The sequence below is a fragment of the Erinaceus europaeus genome, chromosome 1 (genome assembly GCF_950295315.1).
Source record: "Erinaceus europaeus chromosome 1, mEriEur2.1, whole genome shotgun sequence".
NCBI classification, from domain to species: Eukaryota; Metazoa; Chordata; class Mammalia; order Eulipotyphla; family Erinaceidae; genus Erinaceus; species Erinaceus europaeus.
Window position 1 is genome coordinate 112,046,017 of NC_080162.1, and position 23,292 is coordinate 112,069,308.

At 38.9% G+C, this 23,292-nt stretch overlaps 1 protein-coding gene across 5 annotated transcripts in view; it reads right to left on the reverse strand.

The window, feature by feature from the left end:
• Positions 1-1,201: 1,201 nt before the first annotated feature.
• NRG3 (neuregulin 3) overlaps positions 1,202-23,292 on the reverse strand; it is a 1,315,406-nt gene continuing 1,293,315 nt past the window's right edge. For 3 of the 5 annotated variants that reach the window (XM_060193701.1, XM_060193691.1, XM_060193686.1), the window contains 4 exons: positions 16,461-16,588; positions 10,254-10,424; positions 2,427-2,498; positions 1,202-2,192 (listed from right to left, as the gene is read on the reverse strand). In XM_060193701.1, coding sequence (XP_060049684.1) covers positions 1,685-2,192; positions 2,427-2,498; positions 10,254-10,424; positions 16,461-16,588 — 879 coding nt within the window. In that variant the 3' untranslated portion in view covers positions 1,202-1,684. The remainder of the gene's footprint in view (positions 2,193-2,426; positions 2,499-10,253; positions 10,425-16,460; positions 16,589-23,292) is intronic. The other 2 variants (XM_060193719.1, XM_007524606.3) reach the window with 1 other exon arrangement.

Below are 23,292 nucleotides of genomic sequence, written 5' to 3' on the forward strand. Positions count from 1 at the left end.
AAACTTCTATAAGGAAATTATAAGCAACATCTCCCCAATTTGCAGTCAAAAAATCTTTTATGCACTTTCAAAGACTGTGCCTTTTTATTTAAAACAGTGTGAACAAAAGAACTCAACACCACCAATAACTGGAAAAAGACTTCTTAAGTGAACACTAATTTCTTAAATGCCCCAGGAAAGTAAGGGTAAATGAAACAGACAAATTTTCAGGAGTAGTTTCAGTTCACTTGAGTAGTGGTAAAAATATTGCTTTATTCCAAATGAACATACAACACAGTACTGTACTTTGGGGAGGACTTCCTGTGATCTGAATTGTCTGGGCTTTGTGAGCTCAACAATTTACTTTTTTCATATTAACCACAGAAGCCAATGTCTGGGTCCACACAAAGTAGACTCATTACCAAATACATGGTTGTGAGGAGGGTGAGAAGGCAAATGACAGCTTTTAAATAGTTGGAGAACCGGCTTGTGTAAATAATACCACTCGGTATGATTCAAAATAAACATCCTCAACTTGCCATGGGGTATGGATAGCACTAACAGGTCATCTGTTTGCTATTCTTCTCAAAGGGACTCACACTGGAAAATAGACATTATCAAGAGTTTTATTGGACTTCCGCCATGCAAGTGATCTTGATTTTAGAACTTATTAACTGAACTTCAAAATTAATGAAAATGATGTACATGGAAAGACCTAAGGGGGATTTTAAAAAAAATTTCTGAATATTAGATTCCCTTTTGTCTTGAAACAACTTTTAGCAAGCTTAGTACGCACACGCACATGCACACACACACACACACACACACACACACACACACAATACACGTGCATACAGCATACCAGAGCTCTAGTGAGCAAATGCACACACACTCTTGTAAGTACTCACATATTTGCCAACACACACACATACACACACACCAGGCACACACCCATGGAGAAATACCCCTTGGGAGCCCCTGGGCAGTCTCAAAGAAAGTCATTTCTATTAACATGAATCTAGTGGCATGACACTATAATTTTCATAGTCTCTTTCACTATCATCATTTGGGATCTCCCTCTGAATGTCTGTGCCTTCAGATTTCAGAAGAAGGCACATGAAAGAAAGTAATGGTAAGGTACCTCCCTACTTTCTCCACATCCTATCTTCCTCTTTCTTCCAGACCTTTTGTGCTATTCTTAAACAAACAAACAAACAAACAGCAAATAGAAAAGAGGTTGTAGACATAACACAACCTGTGGTGAGGCTATCAAGTGAATTGATTTAGGGGTTGGAACTGACTGCTCATTGCTACCTCCACCTTCAGGGTATATAGCTCATCCTTGGAAACTGGGTAACCACTAGCATCTATTTATTTATTTTTAGTGAAAACACTAGTGCTGTGGAGTTGGGGGCCTAAATTTCCAATGTCTGATAAGAGCCAAAGAGGATGAGGTCGGGACTCACTAAACTGTATTCAGAATTCTAATCAAAAGCTTTAGTGGTAAAGCTTTGTCCCTCTTGAAACACTTCTTTCCCTTTTAAAAAAATATTTTGTTAAAAAACACTATGATATGAGGGCGATAAGACTATTTGGTTTCTTCTAAGTAGATGCTCTTAAATTAATGCATATAAATAATTTGTATTTAGTTTCCTCTCCATCCGGTTGGGCAAAGCCTAGAATTCACAGATTCCTACATCTCAAGTCACTTGGTCAATGTGGAGTCTCTCTGCGTTTCGTTTCTTAAGACAAATTGTGCCTCTCGTTCTGATTTAGCCGTGGGACTTAGGGGGAGAAAGGCTGTGTTTTCACTGGCACTGTCCTCAGTTTCTATGCTGGCCAGTTCGTAGTCTTCGGACCGCCTGGCATCTGTCAGAATTCGAATCTGCTCCTGGACTGTTTCTAGCAGTATTTTCACTTCTTGTTGTTCTGCTACAAGACAGTCACTGACTGGAATACTCACATTGACAATATCAGCAGAGTAGGAGTTCTTGCACCATTTGATGCTCTTGACTTCAGAAATGCCTGGCACTTGCATGCAGGTGTCCTCAAGCCCCATGGAAGGGATGATGGGCACAGAACTGGCCCTCGTGGAGGAATACCCCCCCAGGTCTTTCTGATCAAAGCTATTAAAATAGGAGTTTGTCTCTCTTGAAGGCAGTTGCATATTTATGGATGCATTTTGTTGGGGTCTGAAACCATTGGATGAGTACCTGAAAAAGAAAGAAAGTGTCATCTATTCCGTTTTCCACCTTGCTTCCATAATCAGTCCACAACGCACTTTCACATGCACCATCTCACTGATTCTCACAGTAACCCCATGAGACGGAGAATATACTCCCAGTTAAACAGAGAAGTAAACTGAAGCTCAGAGAGGTGAAGTGACTTGCCCAAGGTCACACAGAAAAATAAGTGACAGACTGAGACTCAAACCCAGATCTTCTTACTTTAAGTCCAGGGATCTTTCAACACACCACAGCTGTATAGGCAGGTGGGATATAGTCTTCCTGACCTCTATCCTAGAATACAAAGTAAATGGGGGTTGAGCAGGTAAGCGTGGCCTTTCCATAGTGACAAACAGGAAACCCATTCTGGCATTACTCCATCAACCTGACCACCCTCTCAGCCCTGATTTTCTTTAAGTAGACTTCTTGTGGTCCCTCTAGTTAGACACAGTTAAGGAGCCCAAGATGTTTGTGCTTCACACCATTTCAAGGGAATCAAATCAGATTGTCTACTGTCCGCTCTCTCTGTAGGAGCTGCCTCACTGTCAAACTGTGGAACCTAGGGGTAGGAAGACCAGGTGCGGAATCCCTCTGTCTACCCAGGCTTGAATGGCAAGTGTTATCCTAGGATCTCTACTAAGCGAGCAACACTCTTTACATGTTTTCTGGAGTCAAGTACAGTAGTTACTGATGTATTGCAATAGTTAAGGGTCATTCCACCTCATTGAATATTCCAGAATCTAGTAGGCCCCACCCCAATCTGCATATTCAATGCTATTAAATTATCCTGTGTCTTTGAGACTTCCAGTGATATGAAAATTAAGCAAGTAAACTATGCATTCATAGAAATTAAATACAGAGACTTGAATAAAGGCCTTTTATCTTTGTTATTTAAAAATATTTTTATTTTTTTTTTTATCAGATAGGAACAGAGAAGCTGAGGGGAGAACTGAGAGGGAAAGAGACAAAGATATACCTGCAGCCCTGCTTCACCACTGGTGAAGCTTTCCCTCTGCAGGTGGGGAGTGGGGACTTTAACCCAGGTCCTTGTGCATTATAACATGTGCTCAACCAGGTGGCCATCGGCTGGCCCCTTCTTTGAACTTTCTAGTGACATAAAATGAAACAGGTATAGTATAGATTCATAGAAATTCAGTACAGGGACTTGACTAGAGGTCTTTTGTCTTTGTTATTTTAAAAATATTTTATTTATTCATTTTTATTCTTGTAACTACAGTCCAACTAAATCCTCTGAATTGAGAGGGGAAGGGGAATTAGAGAGGGAGAATGAGAGAGAGAGCTAGAGGGAGAGGGAGGGAAGGAGATAGAGGGAGATAGAGAAGGGGAGAGAGAGAGAGAGAGAACTGAAGCCCTGCTTTACCACTCATGAAGCTTTCCACCTGCAGCTGAGGATGAGGGGCTTGAAGCTGGGTCCTTGCACACTGTAATGTGTGTGCTTAACTGGGTGCACCAGTACCAGCCCTCCCATGTTTGTTATTTACCTTCAAGTGTTAACAAAAAGCATGAAGATCTAAACATATCTCCTCTCTATATCATGAAACACATCCCTTGTCTAACATTGTAATTTAAATAAAGTCAGCTCTACATTTGTAAAGAACAATTGCAAGGAAGTATATTGAATAATAAATAAATGTCTCTATTGTTAGAACACAATCAGAGAAATTTTAGAGGTTTGTATTTGCACCAGACAGTGAGAAAAGATGATGAAAAACCCAGGGTTATCATAGTCCTATCCTCTCTGGTTGATCTTGATTGTACAACTTACATGAATACAAGAGTAAATAAGGTTAATATGTACCTTGTATCTCAGTTAATATCTATTTAAATATAATAACAACAGCTATTGTTTTCCACAGTGCTTGTTAAAAAACATCACTTCTAAAAATCTTCAGTTTTTATTTAAAAAAAATGGTGGTTTCTTTTTGATTACATTACATTTGGGTAAATAAACTGGTTGAAGAGGTAGTCAATGGCTTGTCAAGATTTATACTGTTTGTATGTGATGTGGAAAACACTTTGCCTGAGTTGTCTTAATTTAATTTTACCATCAAAGCTCTAGGAAACATCTTCGGATATCTCATCTTTACCTGTGAAAACCACGTATCTATATACATGACCATTTGGCAGGGTGGGGGTGGGGGGTGGGGCAGTGTTGTTTATGGGAAAATTTGAGCTCAGAGGTTTGGATGAATAAATACACATCAACAAGAAGAATGAGGAAAAACTGTATTCTCAGCCTCATTTTGTGAGCAACATGAATATGGATGAAGATGCAGAATGTTTGCCGTCAGATTCACCAATGGCAGAGAGCCAATAAATATAATTAGGAGCAAATTATATTCCACATAACTATCATCAGAATATGTCAGTGGGTAAAATTTGATAAGTGGAAATAAGTTAGTGATCAGCATAAATTCTTATACCTGGATCTAAACACTGTCTATAGAAAAGTTGGGTAATGCTGCCCTAGCAACTCAGCAATGTGGCAAAATTAAGAAATAATCAGAGGCAGGGCTGAGGCGACAGCATCACATTTCTGCAAAAAACTTTCTTCCATGAGGCTTTGTGGTCCCAGGTTCAATTCCCAGAGCCACCATCAGCCAGAGCTCAGCAGGGGTCACTATTTCTGTGTCTCTTTCCCTCTCTCTCTATCTTTCACTCTTTTATTGGAGTAAAATAAAATATTTTAAAAAAGAAACAATCAGTCACAATTCCACACCAAAATTTATTCAGTCTTCTACTTTACATCAGTGAGAGTCAAAGACTTTGCGCCACTCCACAAGCCACATCTGGACACATACTCTGGTAATAACTGAAATCTACAATGATACTGTTGCATGAAGATGTAATTTCAACAATTGAAACTTTCCAGAATGTTGGGAAATTGTGCAGATGTGGTTGAGCTTGGCAGGGCCCACAAACCACCCTATTTCCATGCTAGTATGGCCTGCCCATTTATCTACATACCAATCTTCTGCTTTGTCTTATAAATGATTAAAGGTCTCCCTCCTAAATCCACAGGGTATTGCTAATTCCTGTCAACTGAATCCCTGCCAGCAGTTGCCAGGGAAGCCCCTACCATTTCCAGCCCCTCTAACTTATGGTATAAAAGCCACTTCCAATTCTGGTTTCTCTCTCGTAGAGTCCTGACCTAGAGGAGGTCAGAGGTGCAGACTGGGAGGCTGGTGCCGGCCATTGCAGCTGGCTCCATGGGTCTTAACCCATTGCACTCACGGTTGGACTCTGGGGTTCCCACATGAATAAAGATTTGTATTTCGTTAAAGATTTGTATTGCTATCGCCACGAGCTTAGTTCCTGGGTCATCTTTCCCACCCGTGATGCTAGCCCGACACAGAAAATGTGATTTTTGTTTTATATCAGATTTTATTTTCACTCACAGTTTTGAACAGATAGCACCCCCATTTAAATATTCTCAGGAATAAAATGTTCATGTACCTTAGAAAATGACTATGGTTATTCATTGAGTTGATGAGTCTGCACTGTTCAAACAGACCCTTTCCCTACAATTGTTCCTGCACTGGTGTCTTTTTTCTTTTTATTTTCCTTCTTTCTTCCTTCCTTCCTTTCTTTATTTTTAATTTTCAAAGTTTCATTTATTTATCTATGGGTGAGAGGGAGAGACCAGAGCACCATTCTGTCATAGATAGTTCTGAGGATATGATGGCTTCATGAATAACAATGGCATTTTATTTGTACCAAAATATTACCTTTAAGAAATATAAGTAAGATCTGGATTACTGGATGTGATAGATCAGAAGACATTTAGAGCTCTTTGTCCCTTGAGACTCAAGAGTGCTTTCATATGTTTGATGTGTAGACTTGGAATTGGTTGACAGTGAAGTCACAATTTGGATGACCCTTCTTTTCAACAAAGGAATAGCAAGTGTATTTCCTGTATAAGTGAATTATGCAACCTTTTAAAAATGAAGAACTTTCACCTCATCTTGGTTGGAGCTTGAAAGAATCATGTTCAGTGAGATAAGTCAGAAACAGAAGGATGAATATGAGATGATCTCACTCATAGACAAAAGTTGAAAAACAAGATCAGAAGGGAAAACACTAAGCAGAACATGTATCTGGTGTATTGCACCAAAGTAAAAGACTCTGGGGTTGGGGAGAGAGTTCAGAACACAATAGCAGAGGATCTAGTGGGGGTTGTATTGTTATGTGGAAAACTGGGAAATGTTATGCATGTACAAACTATTGTACTTTACTGTCAACTATAAACCATTAATCCACTCAATAAAGAAATTTTAAAAGTAAACACATAAAAAGAAATATTTAGTTGTCAACATAGCTAGAAAGACCAGTATATTATTATTGCTCTTTCTACACAGGATATGGCAATTAAGTCATTTCAACCAGGCTGTTCTTAATGTGCAGCTATAAGATTCCCAAATAGCAGAAGTATGTAAAGTGAGGAAGGTACTCATTATATTTTGAATGTCACCTACCTCAAGGATGGCAATTTACAATGTGTGATTTTACCCATTTCCATCTATCATAAGCTATTTATTTTATTCACCTTAAATTAGTGGGTTCAAAGTTCTATGACCTGACATGACAAAGACCTATTGTCATGGTCACCACTGATCAGGAGAAAGACTCCCAAGGATTTAAAAAAAAATTTATTGTCTTTATTTATTTACTGGATAGAGACAGCCAGAAATTGAGAGGAAGGGGGAGACAGAGAGGGAGAGAGAGACAGAGAGACATCTGCAGCACTGTTTCACCATTTGTGAAGCTTTCCCCCTGCACGTGGGGAAGGGTCCTTATGCATGGTGATACATGCACTTAACCATGTATGCCAACACCCAGCTCCAGGACTCTCCTTTCTAGTTATCTCCTCCCCTGGGCTTCACTAAGATAGGTGCTGGGTTCCAGCTGTGCTGAAGTTAGTGTCATGAAACGAAGTCACAAACACAGTGAGTGTAAATAGCAGACATTGCTCTAAACAAGCAGCAAATGGTTGATGACTTCTTGCAAATTCATTCACTCCCCCTCCAGGCCAAGGCCAGATTTGAAGAGGGTCTTTAACTGTGAAATTATATTACCAAGTCCATTTCCAATACACAGAGACAGTCTGTCTCCTAGGAGTGGGAAATAACTGTGTTCAAAAACTGAGAATGAGATTGCTCCCTGAGATTCATTATGCTGAGCACACAGTGACTTAGACTTCTATTAACCACTTAGCAACATTAGGTACTTATCACACTATGGGAAATATATATTGGCCAAACAGCTGCAGAGAATATTCCAAACCCAGTGATGACTGCATCAAAACACAAACACCCCCATGCAGACAATCAATATGTCTCCAAGGAGGTAGAAGATAAAGGTGTGCCTGAACATACAATGGGAATGTATGAACCCCTGAAGGTCTCTCAATATGTGGTTTAATCAAGACTCTGTCAGATAGATGGAGGACATCCTATACCTGGAATGCAGGAAAGGATCACAATAATAGTGCCCAACAGAATCAAAGATGGCATCGGCTGGGTTCTTGTTCCTCCTAGAATCTTTGAACTTGATTTTATTACTCACCTTTTTCACTCTCTCCATATATATATATTTATATATATGTATACACACATATATATTTATATATATGTATATATATGTATACACACACACACATATATATATATGACATTACTGGTGATTTTTTTTTTAAAGAACTGTAAATCATAATTATAGGCTAGGTGCAAGCTTCTTTTTCCAGATACATGACAAAGGGAAAAGCTAACTGTTCTTGACTTGCATGACACAATTTGAACAACCTGGCTGTTCTATTGAATTTTTTAACTGTCACCCTATATCTATGCTAAATACATCTTATAGTCCATTTGGAATTACTTCAAAATCTTACATCCCAGCCTCCAGCTGTTTATTTCCTATCTTATTGTCTTCCAAAAAAAAAATCTGCTGCTGAGCTTGATCAGACAGAGTGCTGCTGCATATAGCTGAGAGAGAGAGAGAAAGAGAGCGAGAGAGAAACGGAGGAGAGGTGTACATGATACATGATATCCCCTACCTGATTTGTCCTTCAAGCTTGATACATTCTGGGGAAAAAAATCATCTAGCCAAAGTCCACATAACCACACAGCCTGGTTCATCCAGAGAGATAGGAACTAGGTGCAGCAACAACCAATAGCCTCACTTGAGGGGGGACAGGTTCCTAAAATTTCTAGAGTAGACCCTTGATTATATGACTCTTAAAATTAACACTAAGCAGAAGAAGACTTAATGGTGGCTAAATTGTTATGTGGAAGACAGAGAAATGTTACACACATACAAACTATTGTATTTTACTGTTGACTATAAACCACTGATCCCCTCAATAAAGAAATTAAAAAAAAAAAGCTAAAACTGTCATTCCTATGACAATAAATTCCATGACTATTTCTTTGCTCTTTGCACTAGTAATTAAAAAAAAACTGCCCTGAAAACCACAGGAAAAAATGTCTTATACTACTCAATGTATAGACAAGAAAAATATTTTTCTTTTTTTATATTTACTTATTCCCTTTTGTTGCCCTTGCTTTTTATTGTTGTAGCTATTGTTGTTGTTTTTATTGATGTTGTTGTTGGATAGGACAGAAAGAAATTGAGAGAGGAGGGAAAGATGGGGGAGAGAAAGATAGAAACCTGCAGACTTGCTTCACAGCTTGTGAAGGAATTCCCCTGCAGGTGGGGAGCCGGGGGTGGAACTGGAATCCTTCTCCTGGTCCTTGTGCTTTGTGCCACATGCACTTAACCCACTGTGATACTTCCTGACTCCCAGATGAGAAAAATCTAAGCTCATCTGAATACATTTTTCTCAAATTTACACAATAATTATGGGAAAATATAAGATCTGAATTCCAGATGATTTAAATAAATTCTACCACATTCAATGGAAAAGTTCAGGTAAATAGTGACTTAAATTCCTCCTATATTCAGAACACAAAGCAGAACTTGGACTGGAGTTAGTGTGTTGCACCAAAGTCAGGCACTCTGGGGCAGGGGGTGGTGTTCCTGTCCTGGAACATGATGGTAGAGGAGGACCTAGGTGAGGGTTATAGAGTTATGTGGAAAACTGAGGAATATGACACATGAACCAACTACTGTATTGTATTGTTGACTGCAGACCATTAATCCCCCCATAAGAAAAAAATCTCCCTAGACTCATCATATCATGAGTCACGTTTGTGTCCATGCTGAGGAAGGGATACACTTGCACTGCAAGAACAAGTGGACATTTAGCTTTGTTTTTTTTTAAATTAATTAATTATCCCAGAGCACTGCTCTGATCTGGCTTGTAGCGGTATAGGGGATTGAGCCTGGGCCTCTGAAGCCTCAGGCATGAGAGTGTCTTTGTATATTATGCTATTTACCTCCCACCCCAGCCCTGACACTTTGCTTTCTATTCATATGAATAAGCCTGAATACCTGATTTTGGCAAGATGTATTTTGATAATATGTTTCCAGTATGACAGGGATGTAGTCAAGAATGCATGGTGAGAACATGTAACATATATGATTCTGTAAAATCTACATATATTATAAATTATAATATAATACATATATTGCACCATTTAATATATAATGTGTATATCATTTACATGACATAACATCATATATGCTACAGATTCACTGCATTGATTAGAAATTTAACTGACTTCTCAAATGTAAGGATGAAGAAGGACTTTTGTCCTCCACAGTAAACTCTAAATCTTTTAAACCAAAGACAAATTGCTACTTGGTGTAGCAATGATATAACTTAGTGCCAAGACAGCTAGACATTTTCTTTCTCCATGATATAATATATTCTCCTCCCCACAAACACTGGCCTAATATCTATTTCCCCTATACCAAGACACTTCAGTTTGTTGGTCTTTTATGGAAGAAAAGTGCAGAACCAATGAATGATGAAACCAATGAGAAATATCAAAGGACAGACTAGCTCAATTCAAAGCTTTAGCAGTAATGCCACAGTCCAGATATCCCACTGTTTTGAGCACCTACCCTTGGCAAGGGATTGTATCTTGGTCTGGGATCCTTGTTTCCTCAAGTTGCTGATAGGCTGGTCCCACAATTCCACTCAGTCTACTCCTGGGTGAGGGGGGCGTCCTTCTGAAGGCATTTCTGTGGAGAATACCACTCCTCTGCCCAGGGCTGCAGCAAGAGGAGAGACTCCTGTTGGGGTGGAAGAAATCAACAGATTGATCATAACCATCACCTCACAGGGGGCCACTCTGACTTCTCAAACAATGCATTTTCAGCCTAGCTTCTCAAAGTTCCTGGGCCAGGCTCCATTCAAGACTGCTTGATGCCTGCTAGGACAGGGTAAGACACTGACCAGTCCATTTTACCTTTGGAGAAACTTAGACAAAGACAAGTTTTCAATGTTTCTGACTTTCCAATTTGGAGTACAATGAGCTAACTAACTCCAGCTTGCCAACAAAGGGAAGAGGTGGGTTTAAGGGCTTCTTCAGTTTCTGATTTCCTTTCCCCATCATGGTCTATATTTAAAATGCAAGTGACCTCATCGAAAATTAAACATAGTGATTCATGAAGGGGGATTTCAGTTGTGTTTGTCATAGAGTAAAAGAACCTTATTTCAGCTGATGTTCTCTCCTTAATATGGGATACCTGACAGATTCCTAATTTGCAACCTCAACTTAAAAAATATTGTCTTGGGAGTCGGGCGGTAGCGCAGTGGGTTAAGCGCACATGGCGCAAAGCGCAAGGACTGGCGTAAGGATCCCGGTTCGAGCCCCCGGCTCCCCACCTGCAGGAGAGTCGCTTCACAGATGGTGAAGCAGGTCTGCAAGTGTCTGTCTTTCTCTCTCCCTCTCTGTCTTCCCTCCTCTCTCCATTTCTCTCTGTCCTATTCAACAACAACAACAATAATAACTACAACAGTAAAAGAACAAAGGCAACAAAAGGGAATAAATAAATAAATAAAAGAAAAGAAAAATGTCTTAATTTATTGGATAGAGACAGTCAAAATTGAGGGGGGAGAGAAAGAGAGGGCCAGAGACAGAGAGACACATCTGCAGCCCTGTTTCATCATCTATTTCATAGATTTTGCCTTCATCACTGAACAGACCCTATGATCATGTCTATGGAGACATTTGTGACTCCATGAGAAACTCAATGTCCAGATACTAACTAATTTTTTTGTTTCATTCTCATTTAAATCTGAAAGTAAGAATAAAGCCATATAGAGAAAAATAAAAAGGCTGGGTGGTGGCACACCCAGCTAAGTGCACAGAGTCTGAAGTGCAAGCACTCACAGCAATGATCTGGGTTCAAGCCCCCACTTGCCACTTGCAGGGGGGATGCTTCACAAGTAGAGAAGCAGGTCTTTTTGTGTTACTCTTTTTCCTCCCTCCTCCTCTCTCAATTTCTCTCTGTATTACCCATTAAAATGGAAAAATATACCTATTTTGGGTAGTAGAGTTTTTTGCTTCTAGGTATGTATCTCACTATTACCATGATACTGGGGAAATCATACCTGTACCAATGCTCTATGGAAATAAATGGCACTTTACATACATTGAGAGATCTTACTATTTACAAATTTGGGTTAATTATTAGAGAAATAAAAGGCAATAGTAGAAATCATTACCAGGCCAGATGGTGACGCACACATTATAGTACACTAGGATCCTGGTCCAAAGCCCCTAGTCCCCAGCTGCAGGGGGGAAGCTTCACGAGTGGTGAAGCAGGGCTGGAGGTATCTATCTGTCTGTCTCTTCCTCCCCTCTCAGTTTATCTCAGTCTCTAACCCATAGTAAATAAGATAAAATAAAATAGTTACTCGAAGTCAGTCTTGGTCAAAAAGAAAGATAATAAAATCCCTTTATGTGAAAGAACAGGGCAAGGGAGTAGCTACCAGAATGGAGTGGAGAGAGAGAGAGAGAGAGAGAGAGAGAGAGAGAGAGAGAGGGAAAACCCTAGAAAGCACTGAGTTCCTGGGAAGAGGAACAAAGCTGAGGAAGCCCATCTTTCCATCTCTTGCAAGTGCCTCACATTACACCAACAGATGTCAGGTGAAAGGAATCCCTTTGCCCTCCATGTGCATAGAGAAAGACAGAAAAGGGGAAAGTCTAGATCAGGGTTGGGGGAGTGCAGAAAGAAGCTATCAGCAGCATCCCAAGTTCACAGAATTGTTATCAAGTATGCACAACACTTACTATGGGGGTCAATACTCAATTTTCCTGACTACTCTATTGAGTACTATCCAACTACAGTGGACAGTCCAAAGGGAAAGACTGCTTAGTGAAAACCCTGGAATTATTTTACTGGTGGATAAAAAATAAAATAACAACAACTAGAAGGGAGACAAGCAGGGCACACCCAGTAGAATTACTAAGTTACTATGCACATGTACAAGGACCTAGGAGTAAGTCCCTACTTCCCACTAGCAGGAGGATGAATGGTGACATTGGTCTGAAGGTGTCTCTCTTTCCACTTCCCTAACCCGTCTCCCCCCCCCACTTCTGCCCTATCAAAAAAAAAAAAAAAAAGGAAAGGAAGGAAGGCTGAAAGAAAGGAAGGAAAAGAAAGAAAGAGGGAAAGAGAAAAGAGAAAATAGCTATCAGGAGTAGTGGTAGGGGAAAAAAAACTGCATATATTCTGTCTATAAATCAGTTACATTGCCAAAATATAGTGCGATAAGTATGACATTTTATAATAGATTTCTTCTTCAAAAGGAAGAATTAGTTTTGAGAAAATTAATGACTTTGAATCAGTAGCTTTGTTTCCTAAATGAGTTATTCAAATGAGTCACATTTGCAGTGCACAAAAAGAAATTAATTATTCATAGCTAGACAAACTGTCACAACACACTCTACCAGTATGAACTAGTGACCCATCTTAAGAAAAAGCAGTGGTATACCTATTGATCAATCTCTTATTCAAGCTTTCTAACTCAGTGGCATTCAGGAAGTTATAGAGCTGTCTGCAAGACATAAATCAGTGACCAGGTTATCAATCATGAGAACATTTAAGCTTACTGCATGTCTTACAAAACAAAAGCAATGATATATTAAACTATAATTTACAAAGTTCTGAGAGAATTTTATGAATCAAATATTGCCTATCTGTCAGGACACAACAAATACTGTCATAGGTCTCTTTTAGAGATTTCTTATTTAATCCATTTAGAAGTCATAGCAGAAGTCATATGTTGGATGGGGTTAACAACAGGTGTAAAATATTTGCAGTTCAAATAATCAGAGGTTTTTAGTCTGTTTTTAAATGCTTTTGGTGTAGTAAATGTGCAGGAGTAATATTATACCAAATTACCTTACTTGACTAAATGGAGTAGCACATTAACTAGTGTAATAATCAGCAGGGGGAAATCTTGCTCTATAAAAAATACCCATGTTCTGAAAAGCTGGCAATGTTGGATTAATTTCGGTCATCAGTGATCTCCCTTTTGGCCCAGTGAAGTGCAATGATCTTTTCACAGAGAAATAAATGTAAATGCCTCTCTGAAAGAAATCAAAGCTTGTACTCACTGACTTATACAGTTATATCACTGCCAGTTATATTTTCGATCCTGAATTAAAAATATTTAGTACACACACACACACACACACACACACACACACACACTTAGAGGATTGATAGAGTGCACTTGTTTTCATGAGTAAAGACCTGGGCTCAAGCCCCTGGTCCCCATCTGTATGGTACGAGGTGGGAGCTTCAAAAGCAATTAAGACAGTTTTGGTATATCTCTTTCTCTCTTCCCTTCTCTTTCTCTCTCTTGTCTTTCTCTCACTATGCTCTATTAAAACAAGAAGAAAAGTAGCCACCAGGAATTTAAAGTATCGTGAAATCACTAAACCCCAGAGATATCCTTGGTGGAAAAAAACCTAAACAAACAAATAAGCAGACAAACAAAAACAAAGCACTTATCGTATTCTTTGGTTCAGTTGCTACTCATAGAATGAGGCTAAAAATTGTCACTAAGTTCTATGGGCGAGTATAAAAAATGACTGAAAGTTTTATAGTGGTCAGTATCAGTAAAATCTTATTTGGGGAGTTTTTGGGTGGCAGAAGAGAAGATACTTCTTTTATTTATTTGTTTATTTATTTGGATAGACAGAAATTGAGGAGAGGAGATAGAAAGGGAGAGCAACAGAGACACCTGCAGCCTTGCTTCAACACTTGTGAAGATTTCCCCCTGCAAGTGGAGATCAGGAGTTTGAACCCAGGTCCTTGTGCACTGGAATGTGTGTGCCTAGCCATGTGTGTCATCCCTGGACTCCTTACTGTATTTTATTTATTTTACTAGAGCACTAATAAGCTGTATGGTGATGCAGGTGAATAGAACCTGGGGCTTCGAAGTCTCTGCATAACCATTATGCTATCTACTCTTGCACAATATTTCCTTCTATTAGGTAGACTTATATTATAGTGTATCTCCAAGTGTTGTCTGGATAAGTGTAAATACTGGATCTTACATTGCTGGGAACCAGAGTTATGTATTTTTAAGATTTTCTTTTTAAAAATACAGTATTCTCAGAAGAGTGAAGAAGTATCTTGTTGTATTTGCATTTCCCTGACAATCAATAACTTGGATTTTTTTTTTTTTTTTAATACAGCACTGCTCAGCTCTGGCTTATGGTGGTGAGGGGAATTGAACCTGGGACTGTGGAGCCTCAGGCATGAGAGTCTCTGTAGAGCGTCAGGCATGACAGTCTCAGGCATGACAGCCTCAGGCATAACATTCCACTATGCTATCTACCCTTGCCTGGAGCATTTTTTTTCATGTCTGTTGGCCTTTTAGATCTTTTCTTTGGTGAATATTATGTCCATAACACTTGAATCCTATGAAAATGTCAGACATCAGAAAGACTAGTACAACAAATATTGGAGAGGTTCCCAGGGTAAAAGAACCCTCCTATACTGCTGGTGGGAATGCAAACGGGGCCAACCCCTATGGAGAGCAGTCTAGAGACCTCTCAGAAGACTAGAATTGGATCTACTATAAAAATATAATAATTCCAATTAATAAAAGGAAACTTGGGGCTGGGTGATGGTGTACCTAGTTGAGCACATGTGTTACAATATGCAGAGACCCAGGTTCAAGCCCCCAATCCTCACCTGCAGGGGGAAAGCTTCAGGAGTGGTGAAGCAGGGCTACAGGTGTCTCTCTGTCTCTCTCCCTCTCTATCTCCCCTCTTCCTCTCAATTTCCAGCTGTCTCTAGCCAATAAATAAATAAAAATAATAATAACATCTTTAAAAATAAAAATGAAAATAAAAAAGGAAACTTAAGTATTTGGACAACTTCCACAAAGACTGAGAATAGCATTTGAGTACAAATAAGCATATGGACTTTTCTAATATTAGTTTCAAATTTTGTATCTTACATCAGAACACACTTTTGTATCTTCTGAGTTCCAGATTTCTTATTTATAAAGCAAAGTGTGGGGACTAGAATATGTTGAAGAACCTGATAATTCTAGGAAAGTTATACCATATATAAGGTCATTTATTCTTGATTTTCTCCTCACGCCCACCAGTTTCTATGGTCCTATTATAAAACTTCAAGACCTCTTGATCATAGACTATCTTAAACTTTATTTTTTTTAAAAAATATTTATTTTGTTTATTCATTATTGGATACAGAGAGAAACTCTTAGGTAAGAGGGAGATAAAATGGGAGAGAGACACCTACAGCCCTGCTTCACCAGTCATGAAGGTTTCCCCATACAGGTGGGGACTGGGGGCTTGAACCTGGGTCCTTGTGCACTGTGATGTGTTCTCTTAACCCAGTGTGCCACCACCTGGCCCCCTGTACATCTTAAGCTTTCTAGGCTTCTTTCGCTAGAAAGATTTTTTTTTTTCTGTGTGGGAATCATGTTAGAAGACTTGAAATATGTCATGTTAGCCAACTAAGGGAGAATTAGTCATTAACTCTTCAGATGGTGATAAAAACAGGCTAGGTAGGACCATGCTTTTAATAGTTTTGATTTTTCATTCACTGGTCTGTGTCTGAAGCTTTGATGGCTGATATTAATAGAGGCTTTGGACTTTTTATTGGGGCATTTTTGCCTGCTGGTACCATTGATGGACCTGCTGTGAGCTGTTTGAGCATCTGCTTCCTGGAGGACTACAGGAGAAGCAAAAACCGTCGTGTCTCCTGAGGATGTTGTCTATCAACATACATAGTGTGAACATGCTTATCCCCACCATGATTAGCTACCTGTACCTGTGGTGTTTGACAGATTGGCTTCCTCTGTCGGGAGTAGGGACCTCTGGGAATGACTGGGGGCCAGCAAAACTTGACTCCATCATTTTCTCCAATGCAGTCACAGGATGCCTTTCCGCCTTTGAATACTGTGGGAAATCACATGCACAGAATTGAGCTGGATGCTAGGAGAGGAGGGCCTGCAACAGTATAGTTAGCTTAACAAAACAGTTACTGGGATGTGCCTACAATGTTTCCTCTGGATGTATCTATTTTTTCCACACACTGAGTCAAGTCTAATGACAACATGCTCTGGTGTTCTTTTCTTTGGAGTCCTGTCTTTATTTCCACCTACATTTATAGTACATTGTACCTGATAGTCAAAGACCATGGGTAACTATGTTTTATTTAATATAGTTTTTTAAAAATTATTAGTTACACTACTAACAAATAGACTTCAACAAAGGTTTGACAGCGTCAATCCCAACATTCTCAGAACTATATATATAAGACATTGGTTCAGATTATTTTGAATAGCTCTCCATTGTTCCCCCTTTCAACCAAGTCATTACTGTATCTAACAAGACCAATTTGGGTACAGTCTACTACTTTGTAGTTATTAAGCCTTAGTTTATGTTTTATTACGATACGAAAAAAAAAAGAGAAAAAAACATCAAAACGAAACCTATAGAGATGATACATTTAAGCCAAACTCCCCTCCCCACCTTAAAGGAGAAAGATACAGTATCTCACCTAGCCAGTAAGTTAAGTAACAACATTCTGTGGAAACCTGGTACTCGGATAAGCAGTAAGCAGTAATAGGTTTCTTATCTCAAAAATTACAACAAATGACATTTTTAGAATGCTAATAAAATTCAAGAGATTTTTTAAAACTCGAAGAATAATCTATAGTATATTAACAAGAACTGCACAAATGAAGACAAATGTTTAATGTGTATATGGATAATGTGTGCAGCTGTAACTCAGTATAAAGAGAGAAAATTCAGGGAAGATCGTATTTCCAAAACTTATTGTAAAGTCGACAATCCAGGGCAGTATTTGGTGTTAATGTCTTGAGGTACAGATTTGTAGCCTATTCCAAAATGTTAAGAATACTCTGTGATTCATAATTTGACTTCTAATACTTTTGTAAATAATATAATGGCAAAAATTCAAAACGAAATTATCACCAGAGTGTGTTGGTAGCATAATTTTAATGAAAAAAGTAAAAGAAATCATAGAAATAATATTATACAGCTACAGGGTCAGGTGGTGGCATACCTGGTTGAGTGCACATGTTATAATGCACAAGGGCCCGGGTTCGAGCCCCACCAGTCCCTACCTGCAAGGGGAAAGCTTCACAAGCTGTGAAGCAGTGTTGAGGGTGTTTCTCTATTTCTCTCCTTCTCTATCACCCCTTTCCCTCTCAATTTCTTGTTATCTCTATCCAAAAATAAAGATAATAAAAAGTTAAAAACCAAAGTAATTAAAACAGTACTATTCAGCTGTAGAAAAATAATGAAAGAAAGATATAAAGTATATAAAATATGAATCCATTTCTACAAATAAAGGCATATGATGTACATATATAGCATTCACACAAATGTTTATATATGTTTAGATCTGTGTGCATACCTACATAACATGTATACACAAGTTTTTGTTTGTAAACATGTATGTTTCAGTGTGTGCACTTGTGTGGACCTCCTACAAATATAAGGGTTGAAAGTTAAAAGAGAATATAAATCATTTGACATTAATAAGGTCATCTTTGGTGAAGATGTCTAATAATAGACAGAGGGAGCACAGCCTTAGAAAAATAACAATGTTTTGTAACATTAGCTTGAAATACTAATTACACACTTTCTTCTTTTTCTAAGCACTTCTCAAATATACCACATAGTGGCAGTAATGATTATGCATTAAATCAGAAACAGAAATCTACAGAACTAACATACAGAAGCAGTTCAGACTTTGTGCAAAGTGGAGTGAATTCAGATCACAAAGAAGATATGAAGACAATGGAGAAAAGTGATTCTTTTTAATAATTCATAGTAGTAAAGATCTAGAAATCTATGTAAATAACATATAGATACAGTCCTTTTTATTATTATTTTTTATATTTATTTATTTATTCCCTTTTGTTGCCCTTGTTGTTTTATTGTTGTAGTTATTATCTATGTCATTGTTGTTGGATAGGACAGAGAGAAATGGAGAGAGGAGGGGAAGACAGAGAAGAGGAGAGAAAGATAGACACCTGCAGACCTGCTTCACCGCCTGTGAAGCGACGCCCCTGCAGGTGGGGAGCCGGGGGCTCAAACCGGGATCCTTTCACTGATCCTCGCATTTGGCGCCACCTGCGCTTAACCCGCTGCGCTACCGCCCGACTCCCGATACAGTCCTTTTTTTCCCAAAATTGTAAACTATTCATAGGAAAGACACACAGAATGTCATTTCGTGAAATGTTATCCACATCTTGAATTTCTACCCAACATTCAAGTTCTACAAGGAAAAAGCTAGTTTTACACCCGTCCTGCACTTCTGAAAACCGATTGATAAATAAACTCAGATAAATAAAAGAATCAGCCCCAGGAGAAAGATGACAAATCTCTGGGAATTGGAGAAAGACAGGCTCCCCTGTCAGCTCCTGCGGGGGGTTATGTTGACCAAACATTTCTGTAGAATAACCAGTCTTATACAGGAATCACTAAATCATTAAAAGTTGGACTCTTACATTTTACTTTAATAATGTATATCAAAATGTTTAATTAGTGACCGGGTAGTAGCACAACTGGTTAAGCACACATGTTACAATGTGCAAGGACCTGGGTTTGAGCCCTCAGTTCCCACCTGCAAAGTTTTGCAAGTGGTGAAGCAGAGTTGCAAGTGTCTCTCTGTCTACATCACTATTACCTTCCCTCCTTTCTAATAACTGGCTGTCTCTATCCAAATAAATAAGTAAAGGTAATAAAATATGTGTAATTTGAGTTTTGGGTGGTTATTTCAGAGACTGTTTTGAATAATGCTTTTGATGCTGAGAGGGAAAATAAGAAAAAGATCTCATCCAAAATCTGAAATAAAAAGTCTTGAAAAAAATCTTACTTGGTCTGCTGTTCATGGTATTCGTTAAAATTACTGGGTTCTAACTACTTTCTTTCTGACATTGAAATTGTCGTATAGTTGCTTTCATTTGTATTATTGTGGCCCACTAACACACATATGTTTCAAAAAAATACTATTTGGGACATTTTCCCTTTCCCTCAGAGGTTTTGTGAGAATAATTTTTCATTTTGGTGGTTGCACTTAACCTGAGATTCAAATTTAAATTGCTGATATTCCTACCCAAAATTGTTTGAAACATGGACACATTTTTTTAAATGGATTATGGAATAATTTAAACTAATGTTTTACACATGTTAGTTTGACATAAATTTAGAAGTAATTTCTAGTTTTTCATTTCAGACAAATAAAGAATGTAAAAGTTGTCTCTCCTGTTGTCAAAGAGAGGAATCAGTGAGACAGTGTTATACCGCTCTGTCAACTGATGGTAGAGAAATTATAATTTTACAGTCCTGAGAAGCAAACACAAATTGAGTTAGAACCAGGATTAGCTTACCTGCAAAAAATTTGCTGGAACCATAAACTTGTAGGAACACTTAGGTGACGATTTAATAGTTAAATTGTAAAAGAGTGTGCATGGATTAGACAGAGAATAAGAGTTATCTGGGGCTACAGTCTTATAAGCACACAACAACACAACAATTTTTTTTAAAAGCTCATATCTCATTTAATATTTTGGTATCTATGTTCATCAAAGATATTGGTCTGTAGTTTTTCTTTTTTGTTGTGTCCTTATCAGCTTTTGGTATCAGGGTGATGTTGGCTTCATAGAAGGTGGAAAGGAGTATTCCTGTTTCTTCAATCTTATGGAAAAGCTTAAGAAGTATGGGTACTAACTGTTTCCTGAAAGTTTTGTAGAATTCGTTTGTGAAGCCATCTGGTCCAGGACTTTTGTTCTTGGGAAGATTCTTAATAACGGTTTCAATTTCTTTGTCCGTGATTGGTGCATTTAGGTTTTGTAGTTCTTCTTGGTTCAGTTGTAGAAGGGCATATGTTTCTAGGAAATGTTGCATTTCTTCCACATTCTCTAGCTTGGTGGCGTATAGTTCTTTATAGAAGTTTTGCATGATTCTCTGGATTTCTGTGGTGTCAGTTGTGATATCTCCTCCATCGTTTTCAATTCTATTAATTTGAGTCTTCTCTCTTTTTTGTTTGGTGAGTCTGGCTAGGGGTTTGTTCATTTTGTTTTATCTTTCAAAGAACCAACATTTGGCTTCATTGATCTTTTGTATCGTTCTCTTACATTGAGATACCACCTCACTCCTGTGAGAATGGCATACATCAAAAAGGACAGCAGCAACAAATGCTGGAGAGGTTGTGGGGACAGAGGAACCCTTTTGCATTGCTGGTGGGAATGTAAATTGGTCCAGCCTCTGTTGAGAGCAGTCTGGAAAACTCTCACAAGGCTAGACACGGACCTTCCATATGATCCAGTAATTCCTCTCCTGGGGTTATACCCCAAGGACTCCATAACACCCAACCAAAAAGAGGTGTGTACTCCTATGTTCATAGCAGCACAATTCGTAATAGCTAAAACCTGGAAGCAACCCAGGTACCCAACAACAGATGAGTGGCTGAGAAAGCTGTGGTATATATACATAATGGAATACTATGCAGCTATCAAGAACAATGAACCCACCTTCTCTAAACCATCTTGGACAGAGCTAGAAGGAATTATGTTAAGTGAGCTAAGTGAGAAAGATAAAGATGAGTATGGAATGATCCCACTCATCAACAGAAGTTGAAAAAGAAGATCTAAAAGGGAAACTAAAAGCAGGATCTGACTAAATTGAAAGTAGGGCACCAAAGTAAAAACCCTGTGGTGAGGGGTAGACATGCAGCTTCCTGGGCTGGTGGGCAGTGGGGGTGGGTGGGTGGGATGGGACACAGTCTTCTGGTGGTGGTGGGAATGGTGTTTATGTACACTCCTAGTAAAATGTAGTCATATAAATCACTAGTTAATTAATATGAGGGGGAAAATCAATTGTATGTCTCAAAGTTTTTTAAAAAAAGACTGAGTCTTTTTAATATATAGGCTGTGTATTTGATATGCAGACTCTCTCAAAAGCCTAGACCAAGTAGATCAGAAGCAACCAATGGCACAGCTACATACAAGATACTGGGTACTATACAGCAAACCCTAACAAAAGGGCTTTTCAAAGTTAACCCAATTACCAAATAATGTGGTGATAACATTAACTATCCATTGTCTTTTTGAACCCTAAGACAGCAGGAACCTCACATCTCCACTATAGAGCCTATATTTCCCCCAGTCCTGGAACCTTAGGATAGGGCCCAGTTTCCCGCATGCCTCTCCCAATCCATATCAAATAATATTGCATCCGCCGATCACAACCTAATCAACGCAAGGATTGCCACCTCAACATGCTTCAGCTCAGACTGTGTCCAAAGACTTCATGTGTGGAATGACAACCCTTCAGCTTCATTACTCGGGTGAGACCTTTCCTTTCATAGTATTCTCTAATTCCATCCCAGGTGGTTCACTTTCTAACAAAGTCCCAAAACCTAGATATACACCAGGTTCTGTGAGAGAGAGCATATGTTCACACGTATCCATAAACTACTGCAAAATATATACCTGAAAGCAAAAGTACACTAGAATTTGCAGTGAGTACCCCCCTAACACTTCCTATCTACTATTCCAACTTTTGGGTTCATGATTGCTCAACAATTTGTTTGGCTTTGTATGTTAACTCTCTTTTCAGCCACCAGGTGCCAGATGCCATCAGGATGCTGGCCAGTCTTCCCTGGACTGAAGACCCCAGCAATGTGTCCTGGAGCTCTGTTTCCCCAGAGACCCACCCTACTAGGGAAAGAGAGAGGCAGACTGGGAGTATGGATCGACTAGTTGATGTCCATGTTCAGCAGGGAAGCAATTATAGAAGCCAGACCTTCCACCCTCTGCAACCCACAAGGACCCTGGGTCCATGCTCCCAGAGGGATAGAGAATGGGAAAGCTATCAGGGGAGGGGATGGGATATGGAGATTGGGTGGTTGAATTGTATGCATTTGTACCCCTCCTACCCTATGGTTTTGTTAATTTATCCTTTCTTAAATAAAAAATAATTTTTTAAAAAAAAGCTCATATCTCTGCATAGGAAAGGAAAAATAATTTTGAAAATGCACAGACAGCTTTTCTGTTGTACCTGCCTTCTTACTACTAGGAAGAGTGGTTAAGTGATTATATCATTAAAGGGGTAAATATCACCTTAACACCAACTTGATGTCTTCAATACATCACAGTCAAAAAGCTGTATGACACAGACATTATTTAAGACAGAGTTCTTAGGGAAACCAATGGAAGAGAGAGAGAGAGAGAGAGGAATGGGGGGCATGAGAGTATTTTAAAGCCTTTGTTATCTACATCAACAGGAAACATTTAAAAAAAAACACTATGGGGCCAGGTGGCCCTGGATCCACACCTGCAGGTATGAAGGGGGGGGGCAGTTGCTTCACAAGTGGTGAAGCAGGTCTGCAGGTCTCTCTCTCTCTCTCTCTCTCTCTTCCTCTCTCTCTACCTATCTATGTATTTGTTCATAGTACAAAGTGCAAGGACCCTCACAAAGATCCTGGTGTGAGACCTGCTCACCACCCACAGGGAGGTTGCAACACAAGCAGGTTTGCAAATGTCTATCTTTATCATCTATCTATCTATCTATCTATCTATCTATCTATCTATCTATCTATCTATCTATCTAATGTACCTATCTTC